Source organism: Arvicanthis niloticus, chromosome 11 (genome assembly GCF_011762505.2).
Source record: "Arvicanthis niloticus isolate mArvNil1 chromosome 11, mArvNil1.pat.X, whole genome shotgun sequence".
In the NCBI taxonomy this organism is placed as follows: Eukaryota; Metazoa; Chordata; class Mammalia; order Rodentia; family Muridae; genus Arvicanthis; species Arvicanthis niloticus.
The window spans coordinates 34,154,900-34,181,324 of NC_047668.1; the positions used below are offsets into that span (position 1 = coordinate 34,154,900).

Below are 26,425 nucleotides of genomic sequence, written 5' to 3' on the forward strand. Positions count from 1 at the left end.
GAGGCCCCTCTATCCTTCTTGCTATTCCTGGGGCCCAGCTGGAGTCCTTGACAGCCTGACAGCCTAGTGGGAAAGAATAAGCCTTGGTGTAGAGACCCCTGAGAAAGGGGAGACTTGGCTATGCTTAGAGCTGTAGAAGGAATTGAGGTTACTTGGAAAATATAGGGCTGTTTTAAGAAGAATCTATGTCTCCTCCATGTTCTCCAAGCCTGTTGCAACTGGAAGCCATCTCTCAATGATTACCTGCCTGGTGCTGACAGTTTTTAGCTCCCTAATGTCCCCAGGAAAGCAATCTCCTTCTGTTTTGTCTGACTAATTAGTATTCACAGTAAGCCCACCCTCGACATACACCAACACACACACACACACACACACACACATACACACACACACACACACACACACACTCAGCATAACAGCAACAGACACACACATGCTGTAGGACTTTCAATTTGTGATATTTTGAGACCTAAGTGGTCTGGGCTGGTGGGGGGAGGTCTCACCAATCTAAGGAAGTGAGTTCACAGGCTTTGCTCTTGCAAACATCCAGATTGAGCCCAACAGTCCACAGTTATAGCACACACACCAGGCCTTATTCAAATTCTCAGAGGGTAATAGGTTTCACTTAGCTCTTAACAAGTTATCCAACACTGTGGCTGTGCAGCTCTTTCTTCTACTTATAGCTGGCTGCACACATGCTTCATTTGTTTATGCCTTGGGTGTATTTTTGGTGTGTCTGAGTCTCTCACAATCTTTGAAAAATTAATTCAAAGAGTGAAAAAAAATAGTAAGGTAAACAGTGCTCTCTCTGTCCGGCTCTGCTCTCTGTGTGCTTCAGCAGGAAATGCATTTCTGACACTTTAAAAATGAGCAATCACATGTATAATCAACTTGGTTAAAACTTCCTTCCTGGTAACTGCAGCACTTCCTCTGCATCTGGGTATGAAGGGAGCCCCAGAAAAGCGGAAGAGTCGAGAGGTGCCCCGGTATGTTTGAATTCTTTTTTGTTTTCATAAAGTAAACAAATGACCCTTCCTCAGCATCACCTCCAGGGCTGTACCAGGTACTACTGCTTTCTGTTGTTTGCTCTTTGCTTGGTATGACTCGGAACAGTAACACTTCCTTCTCAGCTAGAATATTTTTGTCTGAAACCATTGCCGGTTCAAGATGAGCCAACCCCCGAGCGTCTGAGTTTCCTTGTCTCACCGAACTTAGGCTGTGTATATTCACAAAGTTCCGTCCAGCAAGGACTCGCAGGTGCATTAGTTCTTTCTGTTTTTGTTTGTGAGGAAGGGGGCAGCCACAGAGCCCGAGACGGACAGGCTCCAGAGTCTTACAAGTGCATGCTTGGGAATTCTGTCCAGTCTGTCCAGACAGTTTTTTTGTTTTTTGTTTTTTGGGGTTTTTTGTTTGTTTTTTTTTGTTTTTGTTTTTGTTTTTTTTGTAAGAGGACAAAACTGCTTAGTCCCAACGATGAGGAAACCCAGTGAGTATTGGTCAGCTTTTTCTCTTCTGTGCCTTGTATCATGCTATAGTGTGAGCTCCTGCTGTCACTGAGACAGATATTGAGTTATATTTGTATGTTTAAATTTGGACATGTTTTATTTTAAGTTCATGTCAGTATCAATATAGCTTATGATTCTCCTTTTCTCTCTGTTGGTTATTCTACAATGTACCAAAAGACCAAAGTGGATGTTTTATGCTACCAAGCAACAGTTGTTTGGGACAGTTGGTTTCATTTATTTACTAAGTATAGCTTCATTATATTTTAAGAGGAGGGAGAATTGACTTTTAAAATAGCTTAACCCAAGAACTGTACATAAGTTGAGATCCTGAGAAACTTGTCTTTTATGGCTTTTAATCAAAATCTCCTTTTGGGTATATAATTTGCACTCCACTGTTCTTCGGGAAATAACTAATTACAGCTCTCGTTAACATCAGTTAGAGAGTAAATGATATTTTCTGAAATATTTTGTTTCAATATTTAAATACGGTTTAGAATATAATGTAGTACCAATGTAGCAATGCTAAATATTAAAATCAAATTTCTATGAATCATTTTTTATGGATTATTTTTTAGTTTTGGTTCTCTTAGCATTTCAGTCATTATTTGATGGGCTCATAGTTACATTTAAATGCTTTGTAGAGGGCAAATACTTATATATGGGTAATATGACAGGGATAAACTTGTAAGTTCCTGCTATACAGATGAAACTATTAGGACAAAAAAAACTGAATTATTGTTTAGGGTCATGGGAGGGCAGGAATCATGTCTTCTACTGTGTCTCCTCTAAAGCAGAGGCCAAACCAACTGGCTCAGTTAAAATTACCTAAAAGCTCATATTGGGAAAGTCCAAGTATGGTGACACCTCCCCCTGCCCTAATATAGCAATGATAGCTGGAATGTTCCACATTCTATGATCAAAATGGTATGTGTCTCCAAATGATTACAGTCTTTACCAATTGTGCTGCTTTTGAATTTTATGAATGAAACCACTAGCTTTCTTATATAGAAAGAAAAAAATGAAAAAAAAAAGAAGACAGGAAGTTGACTAGGGAGACTGGGTTCAGACAGTTTGAAAATAGAGTAGATGAAGCAAGATTGGGTGTCTGGGTTAGAGAAGTGTGAGACTGAACAAAGGAAACACATTGGCTTGTTCTGAAGTGATGCTCGGGGTCTCACACGGCACCTTAGGGACTAGGCCTTTGTCCTCCACTGCATTGTGTTATGCATCTGTGTGCTTCAGGATACTTACACACAGTTGCCGTTTTGAGCCGGTAAATGTCTGACACTGTGCTAGATGAGTGTTTTACATATGTTTTGTGCACATGTGTGTGAGGGTGGCGGTGTATGTGTGTGGTGTGAGCATGCATGTGTGCAGGTGCACAAGTACACCTGCAGAGGACAGAGGAGACTCTCTCCACCTTATTCCTTTCAGACCTGGTCTCTCACTGAATGTGGAGCTAGGTTGGTGGCCAGTAAGCCTCAGTGAGTTCTCCGATCTCTGCTCATCTCCCTTCCAACACACACACACACACACACACACACACACACACAGAGAGAGAGAGAGAGAGAGAGAGAGAGAGAGAGAGAGAGAGAGAGACCTACCCCTAGGGTTACACAGGGGACAATGCTTATATGCGTGGTAGGATATGAGCTCTAATATATAAACCTAATGTTTGTACAGCACGTACTTTTATCCACTGAGCCATCTCTCCAGCTCCATAGTGCTTTACAAATTTTTAATTGAAACATTGCACGCACGTGCGCACACAGACACACACACACACTCACAAAACTAAAGAGAATGTGCCAACATGTTTTAAAAAAAAAAAAGTGCACTGCCTTATTTAACTTTTGCCTCTACCCTCTAGGTATAAGTAATCAAATTGACATACAAGAATCTCACAGATTAAGTAGGCCACATCACTTAGACAGTAAGTGACTAGCAGAGATTCATGTCCAGACCCACACTGTTAAAGACAGTGCACCTCTATCTTTCTTGGTACCTCCAGGCCTTGTGCTCACATCAACCCACCACAACTTCCCTCTGCCATCGTACAGGTATGTACAGAAAACAGCATCTCTTGACAAAGCTCTGTTTCTCCACTCCCAGGTCACATAGGGCATGGAGCTGGAGAACTATGAACAACCGGTGGTTCTAAGAGAGGACAACCTGCGCCGGCGCCGGAGGATGAAGCCACGCAGCGCAGCAGGCAGCCTGTCATCCATGGAGCTCATCCCCATTGAGTTCATACTGCCCACCAGCCAGCGCATCAGCAAGACTCCGGAAACAGCGCTGCTGCATGTGGCTGGCCACGGCAATGTGGAGCAGATGAAAGCTCAGGTGTGGCTACGCGCCCTGGAGACCAGTGTGGCTGCGGAATTCTACCATCGATTGGGTCCGGACCAATTCCTCCTGCTCTACCAGAAAAAGGGACAATGGTTTGAGATCTACGACAGGTACCAGGTGGTGCAAACCCTAGACTGCCTGCGTTACTGGAAGATGATGCACAAAAGCCCTGGCCAGATCCATGTGGTACAGAGACATGTACCTTCTGAGGAGACCCTGGCTTTCCAGAGGCAGCTCACCTCCCTGATTGGCTATGACGTCACTGACATCAGCAATGTGCACGATGATGAGCTAGAGTTCACGCGCCGCCGTCTGGTTACGCCCCGTATGGCTGAGGTGGCTAGCCGGGATGCCAAACTCTATGCTATGCACCCTTGGGTGACGTCCAAACCTCTCCCAGACTACCTGTCAAAAAAGATTGCCAACAACTGCATCTTCATCGTCATCCACCGCGGTACCACCAGTCAAACCATCAAGGTCTCCGCGGATGATACTCCTGGCACCATCCTCCAGAGCTTCTTCACCAAGATGGCCAAGAAGAAGTCTCTAATGAATATCCCGGAAAATCAAAGTGAGCAGGATTTTGTGCTGCGGGTCTGTGGCCGCGATGAATACCTGGTGGGTGAAACGCCCCTCAAAAATTTCCAGTGGGTGAGGCAGTGCCTCAAGAACGGAGATGAAATACACCTGGTGCTTGACACGCCTCCAGACCCAGCCCTAGATGAGGTGAGGAACGAAGAATGGCCGCTGGTAGATGACTGCACTGGGGTCACCGGCTACCACGAGCAGCTGACCATCCACGGCAAGGACCACGAGAGTGTATTCACGGTGTCTTTGTGGGACTGTGACCGAAAGTTCAGGGTCAAGATCAGAGGCATTGATATCCCTGTCCTGCCTCGGAACACGGACCTCACTGTTTTCGTGGAAGCAAACATCCAGCATGGGCAACAAGTCCTTTGCCAAAGGAGAACCAGCCCTAAGCCCTTCACAGAAGAGGTGCTTTGGAATGTGTGGCTGGAGTTTGGCATCAAAATCAAAGACTTGCCCAAAGGCGCCTTATTGAACCTACAGATCTACTGCTGCAAAACCCCATCACTGTCCAGCAAGGCTTCTGCAGAGACGTCATGCTCCGAGTCCAAGGGCAAAGCCCAGCTTCTCTATTACGTGAACTTGCTGTTAATAGACCACCGTTTCCTCCTCCGCCACGGGGACTATGTGCTCCACATGTGGCAGATATCTGGCAAGGCAGAGGAGCAGGGCAGCTTCAATGCTGACAAGCTCACATCCGCAACCAATCCAGACAAGGAGAACTCAATGTCCATTTCCATCCTGCTGGACAACTACTGTCACCCCATAGCCTTGCCTAAGCACCGGCCCACCCCTGACCCAGAAGGAGACAGGGTTCGAGCTGAAATGCCCAATCAGCTTCGAAAGCAATTGGAGGCAATCATAGCCACAGATCCACTTAACCCTCTCACAGCAGAGGACAAAGAACTCCTCTGGCATTTTCGATATGAAAGCCTGAAGCATCCAAAGGCATACCCTAAGCTGTTCAGCTCAGTGAAATGGGGACAACAAGAAATTGTTGCCAAAACATACCAGCTGTTAGCCAGAAGGGAGATCTGGGATCAAAGTGCTTTGGACGTTGGCTTAACCATGCAGCTCCTGGACTGTAATTTTTCAGACGAAAATGTAAGAGCCATTGCAGTTCAGAAACTGGAGAGTTTGGAGGACGATGACGTTTTACATTACCTTCTCCAGCTGGTGCAGGTAGGAGCTGGTGGTTAGCAGGAACTACTCTCAGAGAGCTTATTTGCATGTACACAGGCACCCTCTTCAGTAGTCATCCCGTACCCTTTGTTCAGTTTCATGATCAGTCAGCCTAGTGCCGATGAAGCCACGTCAAAAAGTAGTAAATGCTTCCATTGACATTTTTTTTGTTTCGTTTTTACTGTCTTTGAGGGTTTGCCAGCAATAATTTGAAAGACACCAGGAGAATTGTCCCAGTTGAAATTACACAGTCCTCATTAATTATTTAAATGATAGACTGAACTAGTTGCAAACTTCCTTGGGCCAAGGCTCATGATTTTCATGGTGTGTCTGTGTGTGTGTGTGTGTGTGTGTGTGTGTGTGTGTGTACTGTGTCATTTGATTCCACTGTCACCTATGACGGTGGTCGAATTACAATTTGGATTTGCATTTAATACATATGGAAATTGAGATACAAGGACACTAAGTTGTATGTCCAGGGCCACATATTTTAAAAAGCAATGGACTAAAATTAAAGGGCTGACTGACCCCAGGCTTTATCCTTTTTTTCAGCTTCAAATATCTTGCATAAATCTAGCATCAGGATAATGCAGGTTGGAGATATTTTTAATCTCTGCCTGTGTTTATTATGATTTGTAAAACAACATGTTGTATCTGGATAGAATCTTCTAAACACTCTTTTTAAATTCTTGAGTGTTGTTATAGGTATACATTGAGACATGATCATATATACCTCTAATTTCTACTTCAGATTCTCTTCCTGTCCTTATTAATATATCTCCTTGTCAAGTTAATGTCATTTCCCCCTAATAACTGCTAAGTCCAATTAGTGTTGTCCACATGTTCATGGGTGTAGCACCTTTCATGAGAGCAGAGCCACAGTGACCACATCTTCCAAAAAGAAGGATTCTTTTTTCTCTCCTAGCAACTTTCCACTGCCACTAGCTCCTTAATAAGCGGTAGAGTCGAGAGATCATCTACCTACCCCATCTATGGCAGAACTTTGGCTGGTTTGATCCTGTACAGGTGATCACAGTTACTCTGAGTTCATGATGACTTTCAGGCCTACTCCACAGGGAGAAATGTCATTCTTAAGATCATAATTCTGGTCAAAAGCCCATGGCTGGGGAGGTCATAGGCCCTACGGTAGGTAGAACGAGCTATTGTTATTTTACTAAACAGTGTGCTGAGTAGAATCTTGGTAGCTGCCCTCTTTAAACAGGCAGGAGACTAGTTTCGCTCAGTTCCCATGATGCTATGTGAGGTTCTGTGGGGTCATCAAGCGATATGCCTGAGATTGAGCTGGGTTATTAAAGAGCGACAGTTCTGCTTAAATCTTAAATTGCATTGCTTGACAGGAGAAAGGAAAGTAAGAGGTTGGGGCAGGGGTGAATGGTACTGTACAGCACAGATTGTTCATTCCTTAGTTCAACAACTTCTTCAGTAAGAAGACAAACATTCAGACTTGCTGCAGCACACACAAACACACACCATGTGTTTAATAACAAATTATGAAATTACGACAAGGGCTTCTGGGAATACCATAGAGTACTAATAGCAAATAGGGGCCCGGGTGACACTTAATTGTGATTAATGCATCCAGGGAAACTTCAGAGCAGGCAGTGCTTGGTCTGACAATCTTTGCATTGTCATTTTCCAAAGTAAACTTTGCAGAATTCAAAAATAGGTAACATTTTTCTTGAAAAATATTTTAGGTGAAAGAGGTCGATCAGCCTTACTGATTCTGGATGTGTTGGCTTATATTCATTTGTGCAGCGATTTGAAACATTTTTTTTTTTTAGCTCCAACTAAATGACTCACTGCTGGTTAAAATGGTCTCCCAGTTGCGATCTGCATCACTGATGTAGAAGTGAAACATGAAGAAAGACCAGCTCCCGGGTTAGAAACCTGAAATACATTTAAAGTGAGTTCTGTTGACTGAGTAACCGCGTTCTCAGAACTCAACTGAGGTGCAGCTCTATGGCACCTGCTTAACCACACCCAAAAGAAGCACTTTTGAAAAGAGAGCTAACATTGAAACATTAAGGTCAGGATTGATCAGGTCAAACTGGAAACCCAGAGTGAGAAGAACTAGCAACACAACAAGAAGACTTCAGGCTCCATAATGTGGGCTACAGTGGAAATGTCTTCTGTTCCTTGAAGGAAAAGAAGACCATTTCTAATTATAAAGGAATGCTTCTATTAGATTTATATATGCTACCTGCCTTCCAGCTTACTATTAGACCCACATATACTACCTACCTTCTAGTTAATATATGCATTGATAATTAAATGTTTGTCGCTTTCAAAACTATTAGCTATTTCAAGCCTATTGAAAAAATAAAATATAAAAACAATATACAGAGGCTCACCAAGATTTAGTTTATTTTCCCCATTTTATTGGTTAACTTTCTTCAATGATAGAGCTGTCATATCACTTACATCAACATCCAACCCAGAACCAACACTGTGAACATGATCAAACGCTAACCATGAAGATTAATCTCTGCCCGGAGAAGCATAGAAAATCAGGGATATTCTGACACAATGCTCCATACCTCGGTGTGACAGGGTGGGGGCTGCTGTTTTCCTGCAGTAAGAATGTGGGGACTGCTCAAAAGGGAGGCTACGGGGGTCTTACGATCTTCAGACTTGACCTGTCTTTGCATATACTGTTCTTTTGATGAGTGCTGTATTTCCACGGTCCATTTGCTTTGTAACTACCACCCTTACCTTTCACTTTAAAGAATTGTTATAGCCATGTTCTTCTCTCCCCTCTCCCCTTCTGATAACCCAAGTCGTTCTAATTCAGAGCAAAAGCCTTCCCAACTTCAGTTCTGCCGTGACCCAGATCACAACATTGTGCGTCACAAGTTCTGGCCTCCAGCCCTAGCTTGGTCTTCACTTACTATAGAATGCTAAGCAAGTGCCTCCTTCTCCTGTCCTCAGTGCCTGCTAAACAGGGAACTGGATTTGAGTGGCTAGGGAGATTCTCACCACCTTAACTGGAAAGACCCACTGACGTGGAACCATGGGTTCCCCATTTCCTTTCTCCTGATTGACCACCACAGTCCTCCAAACACCAATGTGCTCTTCCTCTAGGCTGTGAAATTTGAACCATACCATGACAGTGCACTGGCCAGATTCCTGCTGAAGCGTGGCTTGAGAGTAAGTACTTCCACTTTGATAACAGTGTAACAGTTTAGGCCACGAGGAATTGCCCGGTAAACCTACGTCATTAGTCACCACAATCTCAACCATCTTTTACCCATCTCAGAACAAAAGAATTGGTCACTTCTTGTTCTGGTTCCTGCGAAGTGAGATAGCCCAGTCAAGACACTATCAGCAGAGGTTCGCTGTAATCCTGGAGGCGTACCTGCGGGGCTGTGGCACAGCCATGCTGCAGGACTTCACACAGCAGGTCCACGTGATTGAGATGTTACAGAAAGTCACCATTGATATTAAATCGCTCTCAGCTGAGAAGTATGATGTCAGTTCCCAAGGTAAAGTGGTTGCATCTTCTCAGTTCTCCTTCCAAATGTCATAATTGTTTTGACTCTTCTTTCTGGGATTCAAGTAGTATTTTGCAAAAGGCAGCCAAGAAAACATTTTGGTCTTTTGTCTTTAATGAAGTAAATGAGATTTAAGGCTCTCTTTCTATAAGACATGATGCTTTATGACTATAAATGTATATAATCTTATAAATGAAGTTGTGCATATGGAACCTGGAGAAACAGAAAAACTATGTGTGGATGGAAGACATAATTTTCAATAACAGTTCCACACACAAGAAATTACTTCCAAATCTCCTTTTCCTCATCTTTGAATACTCTCATGCTGATTTCAAATAGTCAGAATTTGAAGGTAATATTGAGAGGTTAGGTTGATTTTAAAATTTTGTCATATACATACATTTACATCTCAGAATAATACACATACGTCAATGTATGTCACCTTGACACGGGTGTACACACACACACACACACCTCCTCTCTGTAGCCATTCCCAATTTCTTGTCTCTGCTCTAAGAAAATTACCCACTCCTATAAGGTTTGGGCTGATACCACTTTAAGTTGTCATCACTGACACATCTTTCTGACATGATAAAGAGTTTGACACTTGAACCTAGAGAGTATCTTTTACTCATTTTATAAACCTAGACCTAGCACGACAGCTTAAAACAGACACTAACATCCCTGCCCAGTGGTTTAAGCTTTTGAATATTTTACATTTCTAACCTTCCCTTTTGATTGTTTTCTAGTTCATTGATCATGCTAACTGACCCCCGCTTTCCCCGACCCCACCCCCACCCCAAAGCTACTAATGGTAGCAGTAACAATCTTACTTTTGGGCTGGCCCCTGCCTGTTATCCAGCCAGTGGTCTGTACTAGGAGTTTTGCCTTGAGAATTTTGAGGTTGCCACATCTTTTGTTCACACCCTAACTTCCTCTTTTTGAGAATTTGCAGAACTCTAACCCAGCTCTAGTTAAGAGTGTGTTCAAATGTCTGCTTCGCAAACCAGATGGCCATTGAAAGTCTTGAAGGCTGGAAAAATGGTGGCAGCGACAATCCTTTAAGGTTCATTCTCAGCACACTCTCTTGACTGGAGATTTTTACACATGTGTTCACATATGTCCTCTGCCTGTGAAGGGACACTTACAGTTAAGTTGTTCACAGTGATCCTGATTTACTTTGCCTACTTGGAATGGTTGGATCCCCAAAGGCAGATATCTATACATGGACTTCTAAGGGAATGTGACGCCAGGAAGTGCTGAGATCGTTGACAGTACTGATGATGTCTTGTGCTCACTTAACTCCTCTATGCTTTTGATAATTGCAGTTATTTCACAGCTTAAGCAAAAGCTTGAAAGCCTGCAGAATTCCAGTCTCCCTGAGAGCTTTAGAGTTCCCTACGATCCTGGACTGAAAGCAGGTACCCTGGTGGTAGGTATCAGTGAAATTTCTTTGTATGTTCCTTATGTCCTTCAAATGTCTAGCATGCTTTGTAGAGCCAGGGCCTTCACAATGGATCTCTGGTACGCACAAGAATCTAGAGCATCCCCAGATGGGCTTCAGTCAATTCCCTCTCTTATCACTAGCACCCAACATCCCAACACCCAATACAACACACCAATGGTAGAGTAATTGCCCTTCCATTGTGTTTTAAATCAATTTATTGGTGTATTCTTTACACAAACAGTTGTCCATACTGTGAAGTTCAGTGAGTTTTCACAGATAAATATTTCTATACAACCATCAGCAAAAATCAAAACACTGAACATTCTTCTAGAAATATAACAGAAATTCAATATCACTGTCCAGATTGTAGGTGCATTTACACCTCATCTCTCTGACCCCTTCTGTTGATTTAAGTGTCTATGTGCATGTCAGTACCACATAGTGTAACAGACCACTTTGTATGCATGTAAGAATCTTACAGAGGTACACTTCCACTAATGCACCTCTTTTGCACGTATTAGAAACCCACCGTATATTATGTTTGCTTTAAACAAAAAATGTGTTTATACTAGATAGATTAAGCCATTTTAAACACTTATCCACATATTATTGTGTTGGGTTCAGGTATTCTCCAAGTATCACTTTTCTTTGATCTTTAACACATTATCCTGCAAGATGATGGCAATATATTCTAAGTTTACTTAGCTGAAATGTTTTTCTATGCATTTATTTTTTAGCAATATTTTTATTAGACAGAGTATCCTAGCTCACTATTTTTCTCTTGCAGGACCATTTCTTCTGCCTTGCCTATGTCCTGATGATAACACTCTGGCTTTGTCTTTGATGTTCTATTTATAATACATCATTTTCCCCCTACTTCTTTTCAGATGTTTTCCCTCCCTGGCTTTCAGTGGTTTGATTATAGTGTGTGTTGGCACAGGTTTCTTGTATAAGGTGCCAGGTTATGTTGCTCTTTGGGCTCGTGGGCATCTGTTCTACCACATTTGGAAATTGTCTGACTATTATTATTTTCTGTCATTTTGTTCTGTCCTTTTTTATTCAGACACTTCAGTTACTATACTCTAGATTGCTAGACCATAAACTCGGCATGGGTGACTTTTCTCTATGCTTTAAGCAAGAAACAGCCCTTAACAGTAACCCTGCAACAACTACAGACAGAGTTGCCTTCATTGCCTTCTTTGCTCAGGGGCTACAGATTTCCATTGTCTGTCATCTATTGTCTCACAAGAGTTGTCCATGTATTTTTCTAGTCTAGTTGCATACAGAACAGAAACCTCATGAAAATAAGTAGAAAACACCTCCTCCTCATGTCTAATTTTATAAACAATTGCTAATCAGGTGTGGTGGTGTGTGCCTTTAATCCCAGTCCTCGGGAGGCAGAGGCAGGCAGACCAATGTGAGTTTCAGACCAGCCTGATCTACAGAGTGAGTTTCAGGACAGCCAGGGCACAAAGAAACAAAGAAAGGCTGTTTCAAAGAAACAACACACACACACACACACACACACACACACACACACACACACTTGCTAGAAAAGGTGTGTCCAATCCATTGCCATCATTTAGAAATCAGAAATTATAATATATTAATATGGCTTTCAAACTGTTGGCTTTTCTTTAAAAATTGCATCATAATTTTATTTATTTATTTTTATGTTTATGGGTATAAGTGTTTCACCTGCCTGCTATATGCATCCAGTGCCTGAGGAACCCTGAAAAAGGTGGTGGATCTCTTGGTATTGGAATTTCAGGCTGTTGTGAGCTGCCCTATGTGGGTGCTGGGAACTGATCCCAGATCCTCTGCAAGAATAGTGCTCTGAGCCTTCTCTCCATCTCTACATTATATCTGTGATTCCTACTGCATTCACTTTTGTCTAAAACCCAGGAAAGGTTAGGTTTATTCTTATGACTCCTTTCACAGTGCTTTGCTTAGATGTGAGGGGCTGAGGCTGAAAGTCCTGCGCTCAGGTACCAGATTATTCCTATTAAAATTCCATGAGTTAGATTTGGCCTATATCAGATTTTGGAGTTGCAACTTTTCAGACACTGTGGTAGTGCTGGAACTACATTTTCAAATGAAATCTGAGGAAAGGAATGCATAAACAGGTAATAGAAAGTGCTCTAAGCAGTGCACTTTTAGTGAGTTTACCAAGGTCCCATGGGAGTAGAGCAATTAAAGTGGTGCCTGCTATACCGCATGGGCTCTTCACCGACCCTGAGAATTCCTCGGAGTACAGCCTGAGAGTCACAGTTTCAAGGGTTATGGATTTTCTCACACATGGATAGCATTTCCAGTTTGGGTGAGAACGCCTTCTATATTTTTATCCAAATATTGAAAATCATTTCCCAGCCAGTTCATGGCCCCTGTGTTTAGCAATGCTCTACGAGAGAATCTGTGGCTCCTCTATGTGTGTTCATTGCATGCGATGGTGTGCCCACTTCCTTACAGATTGAGAAATGTAAAGTGATGGCCTCCAAGAAGAAGCCCCTGTGGCTTGAGTTTAAGTGTGCTGATCCGACAGTCCTATCCAATGAGACCATTGGAATCATCTTTAAACACGGTGACGATCTGCGCCAAGACATGTTGATCTTGCAGGTAGGCTCATGTGAAGTGGGCTTGTGCAATTATCTGAAGACAGAATGCTGTGCGGGTTTAAAACACACCCACCTTTCTGGGCTTTGTTTTGTTTTCCGTACGATAAGCAGCAATCGAAAGGTACCTAATAGATAGGTCTTACTAGCACCATAGTTCTCTGTCCTTTCAAAGATGGGTATTCCCTAGTAGCTAGGCACACTTGCCTCCTCTAGCCTCGTTTTAAGCACTCCGTTCTATGCATCATGGTACCATAGGCTGTGGGATTGTTTGTCAACAGTACCCAGTTTACTCCTGTTCACAGACATATCAACATACTGGCGGGCAAACTCCCTAAATACGTATCCTTTTATATTCATACACAAACTCAAGTAATGATTTGATGGAAAAAAAAAAAAAAAAGATGAGCAGGTGGGTGATCACTCAGGTGAACGTCGAGGAGGAGGAGGTGAACAGTGTAGTACCAACACTGTCCGTGTCAGGCTAACACTTCTGTGCAGACAGCATTACAAGTCTGTAAGTCTTTGCTGTCCAGCTTTTAGTGCCTCGTCGAGGAAAGAGGTGAAGGTTTCTAAAACCTAATACAGTTTGTTTAGATAGCAAAGTATACTAAGTTAAAGGCAGCCTATTTAAAAACATAATCTTTTCTATTCATCTTAAGATTCTGTTTTGACTTATTTCTAATACAGTACTCAGGTTCTCTTCCAGAATGGGTTGTCTTCTTGTTGTTATTTTGCTTTTTTTGTTCAAGAAAGATTTTTTTTAAAGAAGGAAAGAAATCCCTTAATATTTTTAAGGATCAATTTAGTTTTAAATAGATCTGTAGAGTCTTTTGAGTTGTTCGAAAAATGGGCATTTCGAGGCCACAGCACCTCGCTCTGCTCTTCCTGTAACCCTGAGCTTTGTGCTTAGCCTTTGTTTTGTTGTTGGAGCTCACAGTTCCTGAAACTCTCTAAGATTTTGTTCCTCTACCACTGAATGGAAATAGAAATTGTATTCCTGATATGAGGTTACTACCAGAATCACACATAAAAGAGCAGCCAGTTAATGTTTGGAGTTTGTAACACCATCATTGATTTCATTGTCTTGGTTGTAGCATGGATCTTGTGATATCAGAGTAGGAAATATGTATAAAGACATTACAGTTATTATGTGAAAACATACAGAAGAAAGTAGAATGTTTTGATAAGATAGATTATGAAACATGGCAAAAAAGCCTCCCACAAGTGAAAACTCTTTATACTTTTCTTCAACATATACCCCAGGGGCTGAAATGAACAGATTTGCAATGACAGGAAATTTTTGAGTATCAGTCTGACCAATGAAAGTTATTACTTATGTATTTTGCATCTACGCATATATTGAGTGCAACCAGATAAGATTACTAGCTTTTTAAGAGAGAAGAAAAATGCACTGGCCAACATCTATGTATATAATAGAAATGCTTATGCCTTGGTTCCCAGATTCTACGCATCATGGAGTCCATTTGGGAGACTGAATCTCTGGACCTGTGCCTTCTGCCTTACGGTTGCATCTCAACTGGTGACAAAATAGGTTTGTGGTTACATCAAGAGATGAGCAGCACACCACTTGGCTAGTTTTAAAAGGATATCACTCCTCAGTGAAAGCAGTCCATAACTGGAAGGTTATAGTCATAGTCAAAAGGAGGACATGTTCCCAGGCAGGAAAGTGACTCTCAGTTCAATAAGGACATGTTGACGATGCAGGGATACCTGGGCCCATACATGGGAAAAGTCTTCCCAAGAACTTGCTCCCTCCCCTGCTCTCATTTCTTTGCACATTAAGCCTTTCTCTCGCAAATAACATTTAAAATTAGACAGAAGGAACTGTCACTTCTCTTTGAATTCCAGAATTCACATTACTGAAGCTATTACACACTCCACTCAGGTACTTTTATAGACATTTAACATTTTCGTTTTAATCACACTTATTTTTATTCAAGGTTCTGATATGAGAAAATGTACAAAACATTTGGCCTTGTTACCTATAAAAGAAAAGTTCCAATCCCTGAGCAAGGAAAGCTAAGGTTGGCACATAAATGGCTTTATTTGTCATTCCCCCAAAGCAGCCCTTTCCTCTCCTTAGTCAGGGATATTGGGAGAATATTCTTTCCAACTTCTGGAGCTTTACTGTTATTATTTTCCCTAAAAGCAAGCAAGCAAACAACAAGAAAAAAGCTCAGACATGGAAAACAAATCTTTGGCCTAATTAAAAAAAAATTAAAAAAAAAAAAAACTATTCTTTGCTTCGCCAAGGCTTAGCAGCATCAGCCTCTGCTGAATTCTGTCTCTTCACATAGGAATGATCGAGATTGTGAAGGACGCCACAACGATTGCTCAGATTCAGCAAAGCACAGTGGGTAACACAGGGGCATTCAAAGACGAAGTCCTGAATCACTGGCTCAAGGAAAAATGTCCCATTGAAGAAAAGGTGAGGTCTTGCTCTCCCCTCCTCAGCCCAGACCTATTCCTCCAGACAGCTTGTCTTCTGTCAGACAGTAGTGGTTTCTGGTCTAACAGGCTCTTTTAATGAATGTCTCTGTTCCCCCAATATACTTGTTAAGTCTTTTGCTCCTAAGACTGTCGGGGTTTGTGAGGGTTTTCCCCTGATGACACAGCTTATCTGTGAGACAGAGAGTCTACTTCTAGACCCAGAAAACATTTGCTTCAGTTTTGAATACCAGTCAAGCTTTACATAGAATTTGGTTCTGTGAAATAATGTTAGCACTTTTTATGGATGGCTTTGTTGTTTAACCCACAAATTTAGTTCCCATATATACATTCTTTTATACCAAACAAAAAAATGTACAATTTCTACTGTGGCTCTGAATGGTAAGTTATGAATGTTGAAAATGTCCATCTTGCTGAAGGGCATATGCTGAATCCTTCACAGACTGTTTGCTATGCTGTCTGGGTGCTGTTTAAAGTTCTGCTGCACAGAAATAGCACTTCACACTTACATGGACAGCAGCCTTTGGTGAAGGGAATATAATTCATAGTCTTTATTAATCTGTTATACATGAAGGCTTGTGAAACCATCCATACACTTAAATTGGTTCTAAGCAAAGCATAATTGCAGAAATTGCTGTAAGTTCTGTTCAGTTGCAAGCAAGTGGCTAAAAGAAAGGATGGGAAATTTTAATAAATCACTGTGGCCCTTTCCTTCTTGGGTCTTCCTTACGTCACAGTGTTTGGATGTCTCTTCACTGAAAATACAAGCAGAACCATTTAACAGTTGGTACTTCCTTGATATATAACCAATGAGGCTGGACCCAAACTTCTTGCTGTCTGAAACGGTTCCTAGAACATTGTCCCTCTATGTCGTCATCCATGTCAGCAATGTCATTGGCTTGAGCTGCTCTCTGTCACTGGAAAGCACTCAACATTCATATCCATTCTCCTCAGTTTCAGGCCGCAGTGGAAAGGTTCGTTTACTCCTGTGCAGGCTACTGTGTGGCCACGTTTGTTCTTGGGATAGGTGACAGGCACAACGACAACATTATGATCTCAGAGACTGGTGAGTTTGCCCACTATAAATTAGAAAAAAATGTATTGTAGTAAAATACACATAACACAAAAGGTTCTGTTTTAATCATTCCTAGATGTTCAGCTAAGGGACACTAAATGCACTCATGTATTTTGCAGTCCTCACTGCTGTCTATCTGAAGCACTTGTCTTCTTTAAACATTGCCTCCCCACTACCCCATCCTCCTGGCACAGAGTAAGAGTCTAAGCTGGAGCCCAGATATACAAGTCATTGTGAATAGAGACACTGGTTACTTTAGACAGACCACCCTCCTTCAGGGTTGATGGATGAGAGAAGAAAAGGCAGGAAATGAGACTAAAAGAGAGAAAAAATTACAGGGAGAAGTAAAAAGAGAGAGTGAAGAGCATAGCCTAGGAGGAGGGATCTGCGATGTCAAATGTTGCAAAAAACAACTAGAACAGTAATAAAAGCACAGGAGCTATTTCTCATCTGAAACTCCTGAGTCCTTAACTCTGTAGCCATGCTGGTTCACACTACCCTGACAGCGTCCTGTAATGGCCACCATACCATGAGGTGTTCATATATAAAATGCTAATCCATTTTTATAGTCTTCCAGGTATGGTAGCCAAATGCCTGTAAGTCTAACACTCAGGAAGCCCAAGGAAAGGATCACAAGTTCAAAGCTAACCTGGACTACATAGAAAGACTTTAAGACAAAGATTATTTTTAAAGAGAACAGCTTAGGAAAAAGCACCAGAGCTTGGAGTGAATTATTTATTCTTTGCAAGAACAGGGTCAACACAAGAGAATAGTACATTTATAGAAATGCTAAAAGACCAAATAAATAAAAACTAATATGGCCGTGCTGCTGCTGGTGGTAATAGTGTTAGAAACTGACCCCAAAGAGATTCAAAATGGTAATTCTATAGCACTACTTAAAAGTACAGTGTAAACACCACCCTTGTTAGACAAAATACAACCTCAATCTGTCAGCTATATGTAGGACATGGAGTCTCTTAAGAATGATGATCACGAATTAGTGACAGTTTTTATTTACCTGTCTAAGAATTTGGAGACAACTTTGTTTGCTTGCTTGCTGTTTTTTAATGATATCTTGATATCTAAAGAACAGCCCTATCAAAAATCACACTTGGTTTTCTCCAGAAGCTTTGTGGCTACTACTTTCAAGGACCTGTTAAGACTGAAAATATCAAAAGCTAATAATAAAAGAGGATAGAATGCTCTCATTCAAAATAGTTCATTTTTCAGGCAACTGAATTTTTTTTCTAAAACTTCAAAGTGTTTATAAACATTTATACCATGTAATGATGCCAGGCATTTTCCTCTCTTAAGGAAACCTATTTCATATAGACTTTGGACACATTCTTGGGAATTACAAGAGTTTCCTGGGCATTAATAAAGAGAGAGTGCCATTTGTCCTAACCCCAGATTTCTTGTTTGTGATGGGAACTTCTGGCAAAAAGACAAGCCCACACTTCCAGAAATTCCAGGTATGTCACCCCCATCCTGCTCACCTTCTGCCAATATAACCAGTCACACTCTAGAAGTCACCTCTCTCTCCCCTCATGATATGGCCACCCTCCTTCCTCCTCCTCACCTCTGTTCATTCCCCCAAGTACATGCAACATGGTGCTTTCAGGGACCTGCTCACTATAACCAAACAGCAAGTAAAAATGCTTCATAAGGGGTGGCCCCAGGGACCACAGACCCCTGAGGGGATGCCAGGTGCTCAGGACAGCTTCAAGGAAGGACAGCCATGGAGACTGATCTACTTTGACTAGAGGACTCAAACTTCAAGTATGTTTCAGGGCTTGCAAATAATTGTGAGCTTCACTTGGTTTTTGTTACTGTCTGTGCACTTATCATAGTACCAACAAGGGAACCTTGTTGCACATACTGATTTTGTTGGTATGAAGAGTAGTCCTTTTCTTGTTGATGGTCTCATCAGCTTGGCCACAGGCTCTGCAGTGAGCTCTGGTTCCACTCACCTGCAAACAAGCCCTTACAGGAGTGTGTAGATCAAACTCACAATGAGAGCATCTTATATTTGCAAATGTAATAGCTGTGAATGAATACAATTCAGAAAATCTATAAGCAGATCTATTTTATAACAATAGAGACACAAAACAGAAACCAAGAGTGACTTTTGCCTTGGCTTGTCTGCACATAGCCAACTTCCTTAGTGTGTGTGTGGTTTGCATGCCACATCTTAGGAAGAAGGCTCTTCTTTGAATCCAGCATGACATTTGGGAAAGAACATGAACCTTGAACTACAGGGAAACAGCTACTCCATGTGTTGTTTTGTAACTTGTGGTTTTTATTTACTGGCTGGCTGTCTAGTTGGTAATGACGTGACTCACACTCTCTGGTCAGATGGTTTTAGGAGTTTAGGTATGTGCTCTTCTGCATACACTCAGTTGGGTTTCAGACAATTTCCAAGAACTAGACACATTTCAGGGGGAAGCAGAAGGATCTCACTACTTAAAGAAGAGAAGGCACTCAGTTTTACTCTCTTGAAAGTGAGGTTGATCTGACTAGCTTCAGACAGAACACGACAACAGCAAATAGTGGCTCAGAGTGTTAGACAAATGCATGGAATTCTGCCTTAGACACGGGTCTCTTCTTTCCTATAGATACATGGTCACTTCTTTCTGCCAGTGAGTGAAATTTCTTGGGAGTCCATCCCTTTGTCCAGTTGCTGTGACCCACACAGAGTTCATGTCACTCCACCAAATCCCAGCAGCTCTCCCGGTTAGCTTTCTTTGTTGCTTCTGCAATGGTTTTTCAGTTTAAAAACATTTATGATGAAAAGATCTTCATAATGAGGAAGCCAGGAGAGGGTATCCGCCCCACCCAGCAACATCAACTCAGAGCAACACTTGTGGGGAGTTTCTCACAGTCTGTAACATCTCTCCATCCTTTGTGATGAAGCCTGTTTCTTAAGCAATTAAACCTCCTTCGGTCACGTGATATCTATATAGCATCCACCCACCCAAAGCACATTCCCGTGAATTGGGTTGTACTTTACACACCTGTGTTCTGAAAGACTGGTCAGCATTTTACACGCCTGTGCATATTACCTACATACTCACCATGGCACAGGGATCAAAGGGGTGGCCTTTGTAGCAGACAGGCCTAAGTATGCTTAACAACTGTGGCCACAATGGCAGTCACTTAGCCTTTCAGAACCTTACTTTTTTTTTTTTATCTGTAAAGAAGGAACATGGCCTACTTATGGTTTTTCCAGGTACTATTGATCTAGTTACCACTATAAAGAGAGAACTTTTATTTAGCTCACCGTTCTGAAGGTTCCAAACCACGACCATCAGGCCCATGACTCTAGACCAGTGGCTCTCAACCCATGGGTTTGTGACCCTTTTCACAGGAGTTGCATATCAGATATCCTGCATATCAGATATTTACATTATAATCCATAACAGTAGCAAAATTACAGTTATGAAGTAGCGATAAAAATAATTTTCTTGCTGGGCGTCACCAGGACGGTTGAGAACCACTGCTCTAGACCTAGAGAGAAGACGGTGGCTGTGGCAATGGTAAGAGCTCATGTCGGAACCACCTGCTCGGCGTTAGTGCGAGGAAGTCTGCAGAACGATTAGCTCATCTTAGACAACAGCAGAGACTCTGTTACCATTGGTTTAGACATCAGGCAAGGCTTCCAACTGTGGAAATGTTTAAGAATCCACTCTTTGAAACGAGTCTCAGGCAATATACAAACCATGACAAAGAAGCCTGTTACGGTTAAGAGAGAGCTGAATCCCACCTCTACCTGTCCCCACACCATGCTATCCCCCCACCCCACACCCATTCATCCTCTGCACACAAGAGAAAGCTAACCACTGAAGCAGGGAATTATCCACATGCAGAATTTTCAAATTGACAAAGATGAGCAACTGGGCTTCATCATTTAACTCCAGACTTGGGAAAATTTTCCTTTGCCTTTTCTTTCATTTCTTTTCTTTCTTCTCTTTCTCTTTCTCTCTTTCTTCATGTTGCTAATTCAGAATTTTATTTATCTTTATTTTATCCTAGGGACTGTGTGCATAAATTCTCTCACCAATGTCTTGGAGTCTGGTGTAATAAAGTCATCACGTTTAGGCAAACTAGGAAATGTACATATTTGCATTTTGAACTAAAAGTCCCCTTTGCTACTTTTGACCTCATGGTGTTAATTAATATGTGTCACATGGATAACCTATTGGGCAGGGTAGAGAAAGGCTGACCCATGTGGCTGTTACCTTCCTCAGTTTCATACATTTGACTTCTTCTGAATGACAAAGTTTCCTGTGCCTGACTCTTTCTCAGCATTCCTCTCTCTCTCTCTGCTGGATGTCCTGCCTTCTAATCTTGCCTCGGCTTACCGGCCATCAGATTTTTATTGACAGGTGTTGCTTCTACACAGTACACAAGAGATTATCCTTCCATGTGGAAGTCAGTTCTCTCCTTCCACCTTCATGTAGGTTTGGGGCTCAAACTCAGGTTGCCACACTTGCAGGGCCAACACCTTTGTACACTCGGCCGTCTCTCCAGAACCCCCCTTTCATCATTTAGGGGTTGCAACTAAGACAAAAACAGATCAGTGGCTTTACCACAGAACATACTTTGAGGACAAGCAAATGTGAAACAGACCTGAAGATTTTTAATGATATTTTAGCATAGATTTTAAGCACAAATTTTAAGAAAAAGAAAGGTGCTATAGAGAAAATAAGACATGTCCCTGAGCACAGGTATGGGCCTCTCTAAGCTGACCTTCACTGTCTTCGTGTGTGTGTGTGTGTGTGTGTGTGTGTGTGTGTGTGTGTGTGTGTTGTGTGATCTGTGATTCTTGAAGTGCTGTGTTCCAAGGTTGCTAAGGGATAACAAGGTGGTCCCTGGTTATGTGTGACAATAGATAAAGTCTAGATCATGGGATGCAGTAAGGTAGGACATCTTCACTGGAAACATGGTCAACAGTGTTGTTTAAGATTCCCAGAAAATGTTGAGACAGCAATAAGGCTAACTCCAACATTATACACTGGGTCTCCAACCTGGTTCTTTGCTTTTTTTTTTTTTTTTTAACATAAAATGTCTACATATGAAAGGAATACTGCCTGTAAGCCAGCAACCTTCACAGCAAATGTTAATTATGCTGGAGTTCTTGCTTGTCATCTCAGAAGAGGCTTCAATCAGATGCTCTGATGAGAAGTCCCTTTTTGTCCCCCCCATGTCTCTAATTTACCCCCTTTCTATCCTGTCACAATAGCGCTATGTTTTAAATTTCAGTCAATAGCTATAAACATACATAACATACAAACTTATTTAAGTCAAGGCCAAATGAAATTTGGATTCTTATTTATTTCATAAGTATTGTATTTGCTTTTTTTCTAAGCAGTAATTTTTTTTATTAAAACAAAAAACCCTTTTGTTTTATTTGTTTTGCTGTTTGAAACAAAGTCTCACTATATAGACCAGGCTGTCCTCATATTACAGAGATAAGCCAGCCTCTACCTCCCGAGTGCTGGACTAAAGCCATGCTCCACCATGCCTACCCAAAAGCAATTTTCTTTTAAATGTCAGATATGTAAATCTTGTTATCTCACCTTCCAGAGACAATTCTGCCAGTATTTCAAGGCTTCTTCATGATTCACATTTATCGTTTCAAAAGTTGTAGTAAGTCAGAATTTGCTCTCGAATTTAAAGTAAAAATAGACATGGATGGTTGGGGCCAAAGAAGAATGCCTTTGAGGTCAGCCTGGACTATCTGGTCTATATACTAAGACCCTAAGATACTGGACATATGTGTGCATTTGTGTAGGAGAGGGAGGTGGGATCCCTCCTTACTGCAAACGCAAACAGTGAACTGAGGATGGCTTCCTACCTTCTATGTGTTGCACACTCATTTGATTGGTGTGCAAGTGGTCTGCAAGGCCCATGCTGTGCACCTCAGCCCCTGCAGCCTCACCCCCACCAGTCCCACTGTTTTGTAATGGTCTTCCGTGTCTTCTACCAGCCAATGCTGCCCCATTGCCTGGGCCTACCACTAAAAAGACCTGCCCTGCCCTCTAGGTCTCAACATAAATGTCACACCACAGAACAACTTCTGGCACAGGTAGTCCTGCCCACCTGGTCTCCTGCATTGCATTTATCATGTTTATAGCTATTTGTCCTGTGTGCCTCTCCCTTTACAAATGTCACCAGAGCTGCATTGGTCCTGTCTCTGTCACATGGGCCAGGGATGCAGGAAGTATTCGGCAGATGTTTGTTGAGTGAAAAGGGCAAGAGATGAAAGATCAAATCCTTCAAAGGGAGGAGCTGATTCCCTTCCGCCAGGGAGCCCTGATTCCCTGCCATCCATTGTACTCTGTGGGTGCACGATCTATTGACTCAGGCACACATTGACAACTACCACCAAACCAAACCACCTAGAAAGCTTTACTACACAAATACCCATGAAAGGAATGACGAGCAAATCTTATGAGGAAATCTAATGTTTTATTGGTAATATAAATAGGGATATCATGTGTTACCTACCATGTCTGTGAAGAATTTCTTACTGAAATAAATAGTGTGTATGTGTGTGTGTGTGTGTGTGTGTGGTGTGTGTGGTGTGTGTATGTGTGTGTGGTATGTGTGTGTGTGTGCATGCGTGTGCCTCTGTGTGTGTGTGTGTGTGTGTGTGTGTGTGTGTGTGTGTGTGAAGCAAAGCAGCCATCTATACCCAGAGAACAGAATGTAGGATGCATTCCTATAGGACATGTTCAATCCAAATTTATTTCATGAATCATGAGCAATCTGACTTCCCAAGATCAGATCTTTGTAAAGGAAGATGGTCTTTGCACATTGTGGGCACTGAGCCAATGTGTCAGCTAATGCTGACCATCTAGAGAGCCAAATAGCATTCATCTGTGAAGATGAGACAATTTGAGGAATATCCCTAGAGCCACTTGCCCCTAGATGTCACTGTCAAGAAGCATTTCCTAGGAAGCCCAGGGCCGGTTACTTTTATCTACATTGGTTGACATTTTCTTGCCAGTCTTACCAGTCTGCCCTGTTTCCCATAGCTGCCGTCTTGTCTCCATATCAGGGTACACCAGGCCTTCAAGACTACAGGTCTAAGTGCAGGTCCAAGGACAGAGACCTGACTCAGAAAATTGCAAAGAACCTGGAGGTTCTTGACTGAAGTACATGTCTGCTATTGTCAGGCTGAACTCCTGGCTCCTAGGCTGTTTTAACTGCTTCTGCCCCAGCCTCTCCACTAGAGGTACCTGCCTCAACCTCCGTCTAGGAGTGGAATGCTGACTTTCTCTTGCTTTGTGTCACTGAGACACAACTGTCATTCCTAAGCCCAGCCACAGCATAAAGGAGACCTTACCATCTGACAATCTTCTGGGAGGACCCCTTACTGTTGTTATTCCCTCTTGAGCTTCCTTTCCTGTCTATGGAGGAGGATCATACCTGTCTGTGTATGTCTGTTACCTATTGACTGCACTTCCCAGTCTCCTGCTCCATCCTGTTGTTATCATCAAGCTGTGTTTACCATGTGTGAGACAGGACACTGGCACTGGACCAGGACAAAGACTCCAGTATTGTTCTTGAACAGGCTAACAGGTCTGCCCAATTCAATCTCCTTCAAATGTTACTATTCTCCAATTCCTTGTCATTTTGAAGCAGTGAGTCTTGTCCAAGATCTAACTTGTGTTCTGTACAGAAAACTTTCAGCCATCTCACATCGTCAGGTTATCTGCAGTGTGTTGAACACTATGCTGGACACAATGACCCAAAGCAAAGGTACAGCAGCCTTGGAAGTCAGACTGGCACCACGCTATGCCAAGGAATACTTTGTGTGAAGAGTGTACAGAAAGTGGTTTGCAGAGAGAATAATTAATCCTGCCTGGAAGATAGGAAAGGACTATTCCTAGAAGGAAGCCTTTGGGGATGAATTCAACTTCATCTTACTGATAGATGCAGGGAGAAGAAGGAACATCCAAGCAGGAAAAAAAAAGCCATGAGCAAGTACATAAGTTGGCAAAGTACAGACAGTATTTAGGAACAGAAAGTACAACTGCTTGGTCTGGGTGTAACACAGGTCTCTGGGGTGTTCTCTTAGAATCTGTGTTGGGAAGGAAAATGTGCATCAGTCGAAACAGGGCCCCAGGCTGGGTAGGGAGCAAGAGAGCAGAGGAAAAGATAAGTCATTTGGAACACAATTGGTTAAGCACAAACTACCCTAATTAATGACTAATTAGGTCAAGTAGGAGATGACAAGTGTGCCTATCTTAGGATTTTTCACTCTGGCCAATTAACAAGGTCAGGCTCAGCCTCCTCCATCCCAGCATGAAGACTGAGTATTCCCCATCTCTCCATGTTACCCATAAGAAGACACAGAAGACACATACAAAAGAGTAAGAGAATATGTTGATAAGGTATTTCCCTCAGGTGAAGACTCTCCTGTGGTTTTCAGATTCTTGGGACTTCATTTATCTGTTAAATTTAATCTAGAATCTAGGACTGGAGGCATGGCGTTGGGATGCCAGTAAAGTCATTTATGGGCTGGTCCACCAGCATGAAATGTTATTCAACACCCAAGATATTAAAGCTTGGTCATTTTAAACACTACTTACCATGTCAACAAAGGCATCCTTCTAATGTTTAGTTTCTTTTAAAGGATTGCTGTGTCTACTTTACAATACTATGAGGTATGTGTTTCATTATCTTCCAAGTGTGCTTTCTGCAACAATCTTCTTGGGAAATTTCCATTGTTCTCGGTTTCTATAAAAACACTGCTTCTCATAAATGAGGTTTGGTTTTGTTTTTAACTTCTCAAAGTTGGATGGAGATATGGATTAGACAGTTCCTTTGACTAGAAATGTAGTTGAAGATTGCACTTTTTAAATATGAAAAATCTGTGGGTTATTTTTTTTTTATTTCTGTGGCCTATTGTCAATATTTTCCTTCCTTTTTCATCTTCATTTAAGTTATATTATTTTTACTTTTATATATCCAAACAGATCATTTCATTTTTTTTGTTACAAAGCTGGAAGATACACACACACACACACAGAGAGAGAGAGAGAGAGAGAGAAAGAGAGAGGGAGAGAGAGAGAGAGAGAGAGAGAGAGAGAGAAACGCACACAGAAAGACTATTCTTAATGCAAACTCAAAGAAAACAATTTAATTATAGTCTTTGTATTCCTATTGAATTTTTATCTAAATATTTGTGATACAATGGTTTACCCCTTTCCCTGGCAAACAGCTAGTTTGCAACTCATGTTCAAGTCCATAAATATGAAACTACTCAATTCCACCTCAAGAAATGAATAGCCAAGCGTCAGACAGCCTCTGTGTTCAGACTTACAACACAGTGTTTCTTTCTGTGTTGTGAAGTCTATGAATCAGCCTTTTCTGGTTTGTTAAGATAAATACTAAGAATATTGGCTGGGCCAATACATTGGCTTTTATTTTAAAATACATTGAAGGCATGCTTTTGAACTAGACTGTTGTTTTCTCTACTATGTCTCTTAGGCAGACAGAGGCTTTTTTTGTTGCTGTTGTTGTTGTTCAATGATGGATATTTGACAGTTTTTCTCTTCTACCCCTCAGCCTCAGAATTTCTCCCTGGAGTTTCTATTTCATGGTCCTGGTGTCATTTCTTTACTTAACTGAATATGCACAGCTCGTCTCTAGGGAGAATGGAGGTTTCAGTT

General features: G+C 41.8%; 1 protein-coding gene across 3 annotated transcripts in view; it reads left to right on the top strand.

Moving 5' to 3' along the window:
* Positions 1–899: 899 nt before the first annotated feature.
* Pik3cg (phosphatidylinositol-4,5-bisphosphate 3-kinase catalytic subunit gamma) overlaps positions 900–26,425 on the top strand; it is a 35,710-nt gene continuing 10,184 nt past the window's right edge. Inside the window, exons 1-10 of one of the 3 annotated variants that reach the window (XM_076942011.1) lie at positions 900–986; positions 3,618–5,624; positions 8,727–8,792; positions 8,902–9,127; positions 10,465–10,568; positions 13,053–13,199; positions 14,660–14,750; positions 15,517–15,647; positions 16,622–16,733; positions 18,057–18,214. In XM_076942011.1, coding sequence (XP_076798126.1) covers positions 3,630–5,624; positions 8,727–8,792; positions 8,902–9,127; positions 10,465–10,568; positions 13,053–13,199; positions 14,660–14,750; positions 15,517–15,647; positions 16,622–16,733; positions 18,057–18,214 — 3,030 coding nt within the window. In that variant the 5' untranslated portion in view covers positions 900–986; positions 3,618–3,629. Of the gene's footprint in view, positions 1,064–1,089; positions 1,487–3,617; positions 5,625–8,726; positions 8,793–8,901; positions 9,128–10,464; positions 10,569–13,052; positions 13,200–14,659; positions 14,751–15,516; positions 15,648–16,621; positions 16,734–18,056; positions 18,215–26,425 lie in introns of those variants that run through there. The other 2 variants (XM_034514250.2, XM_034514252.2) reach the window with 2 other exon arrangements.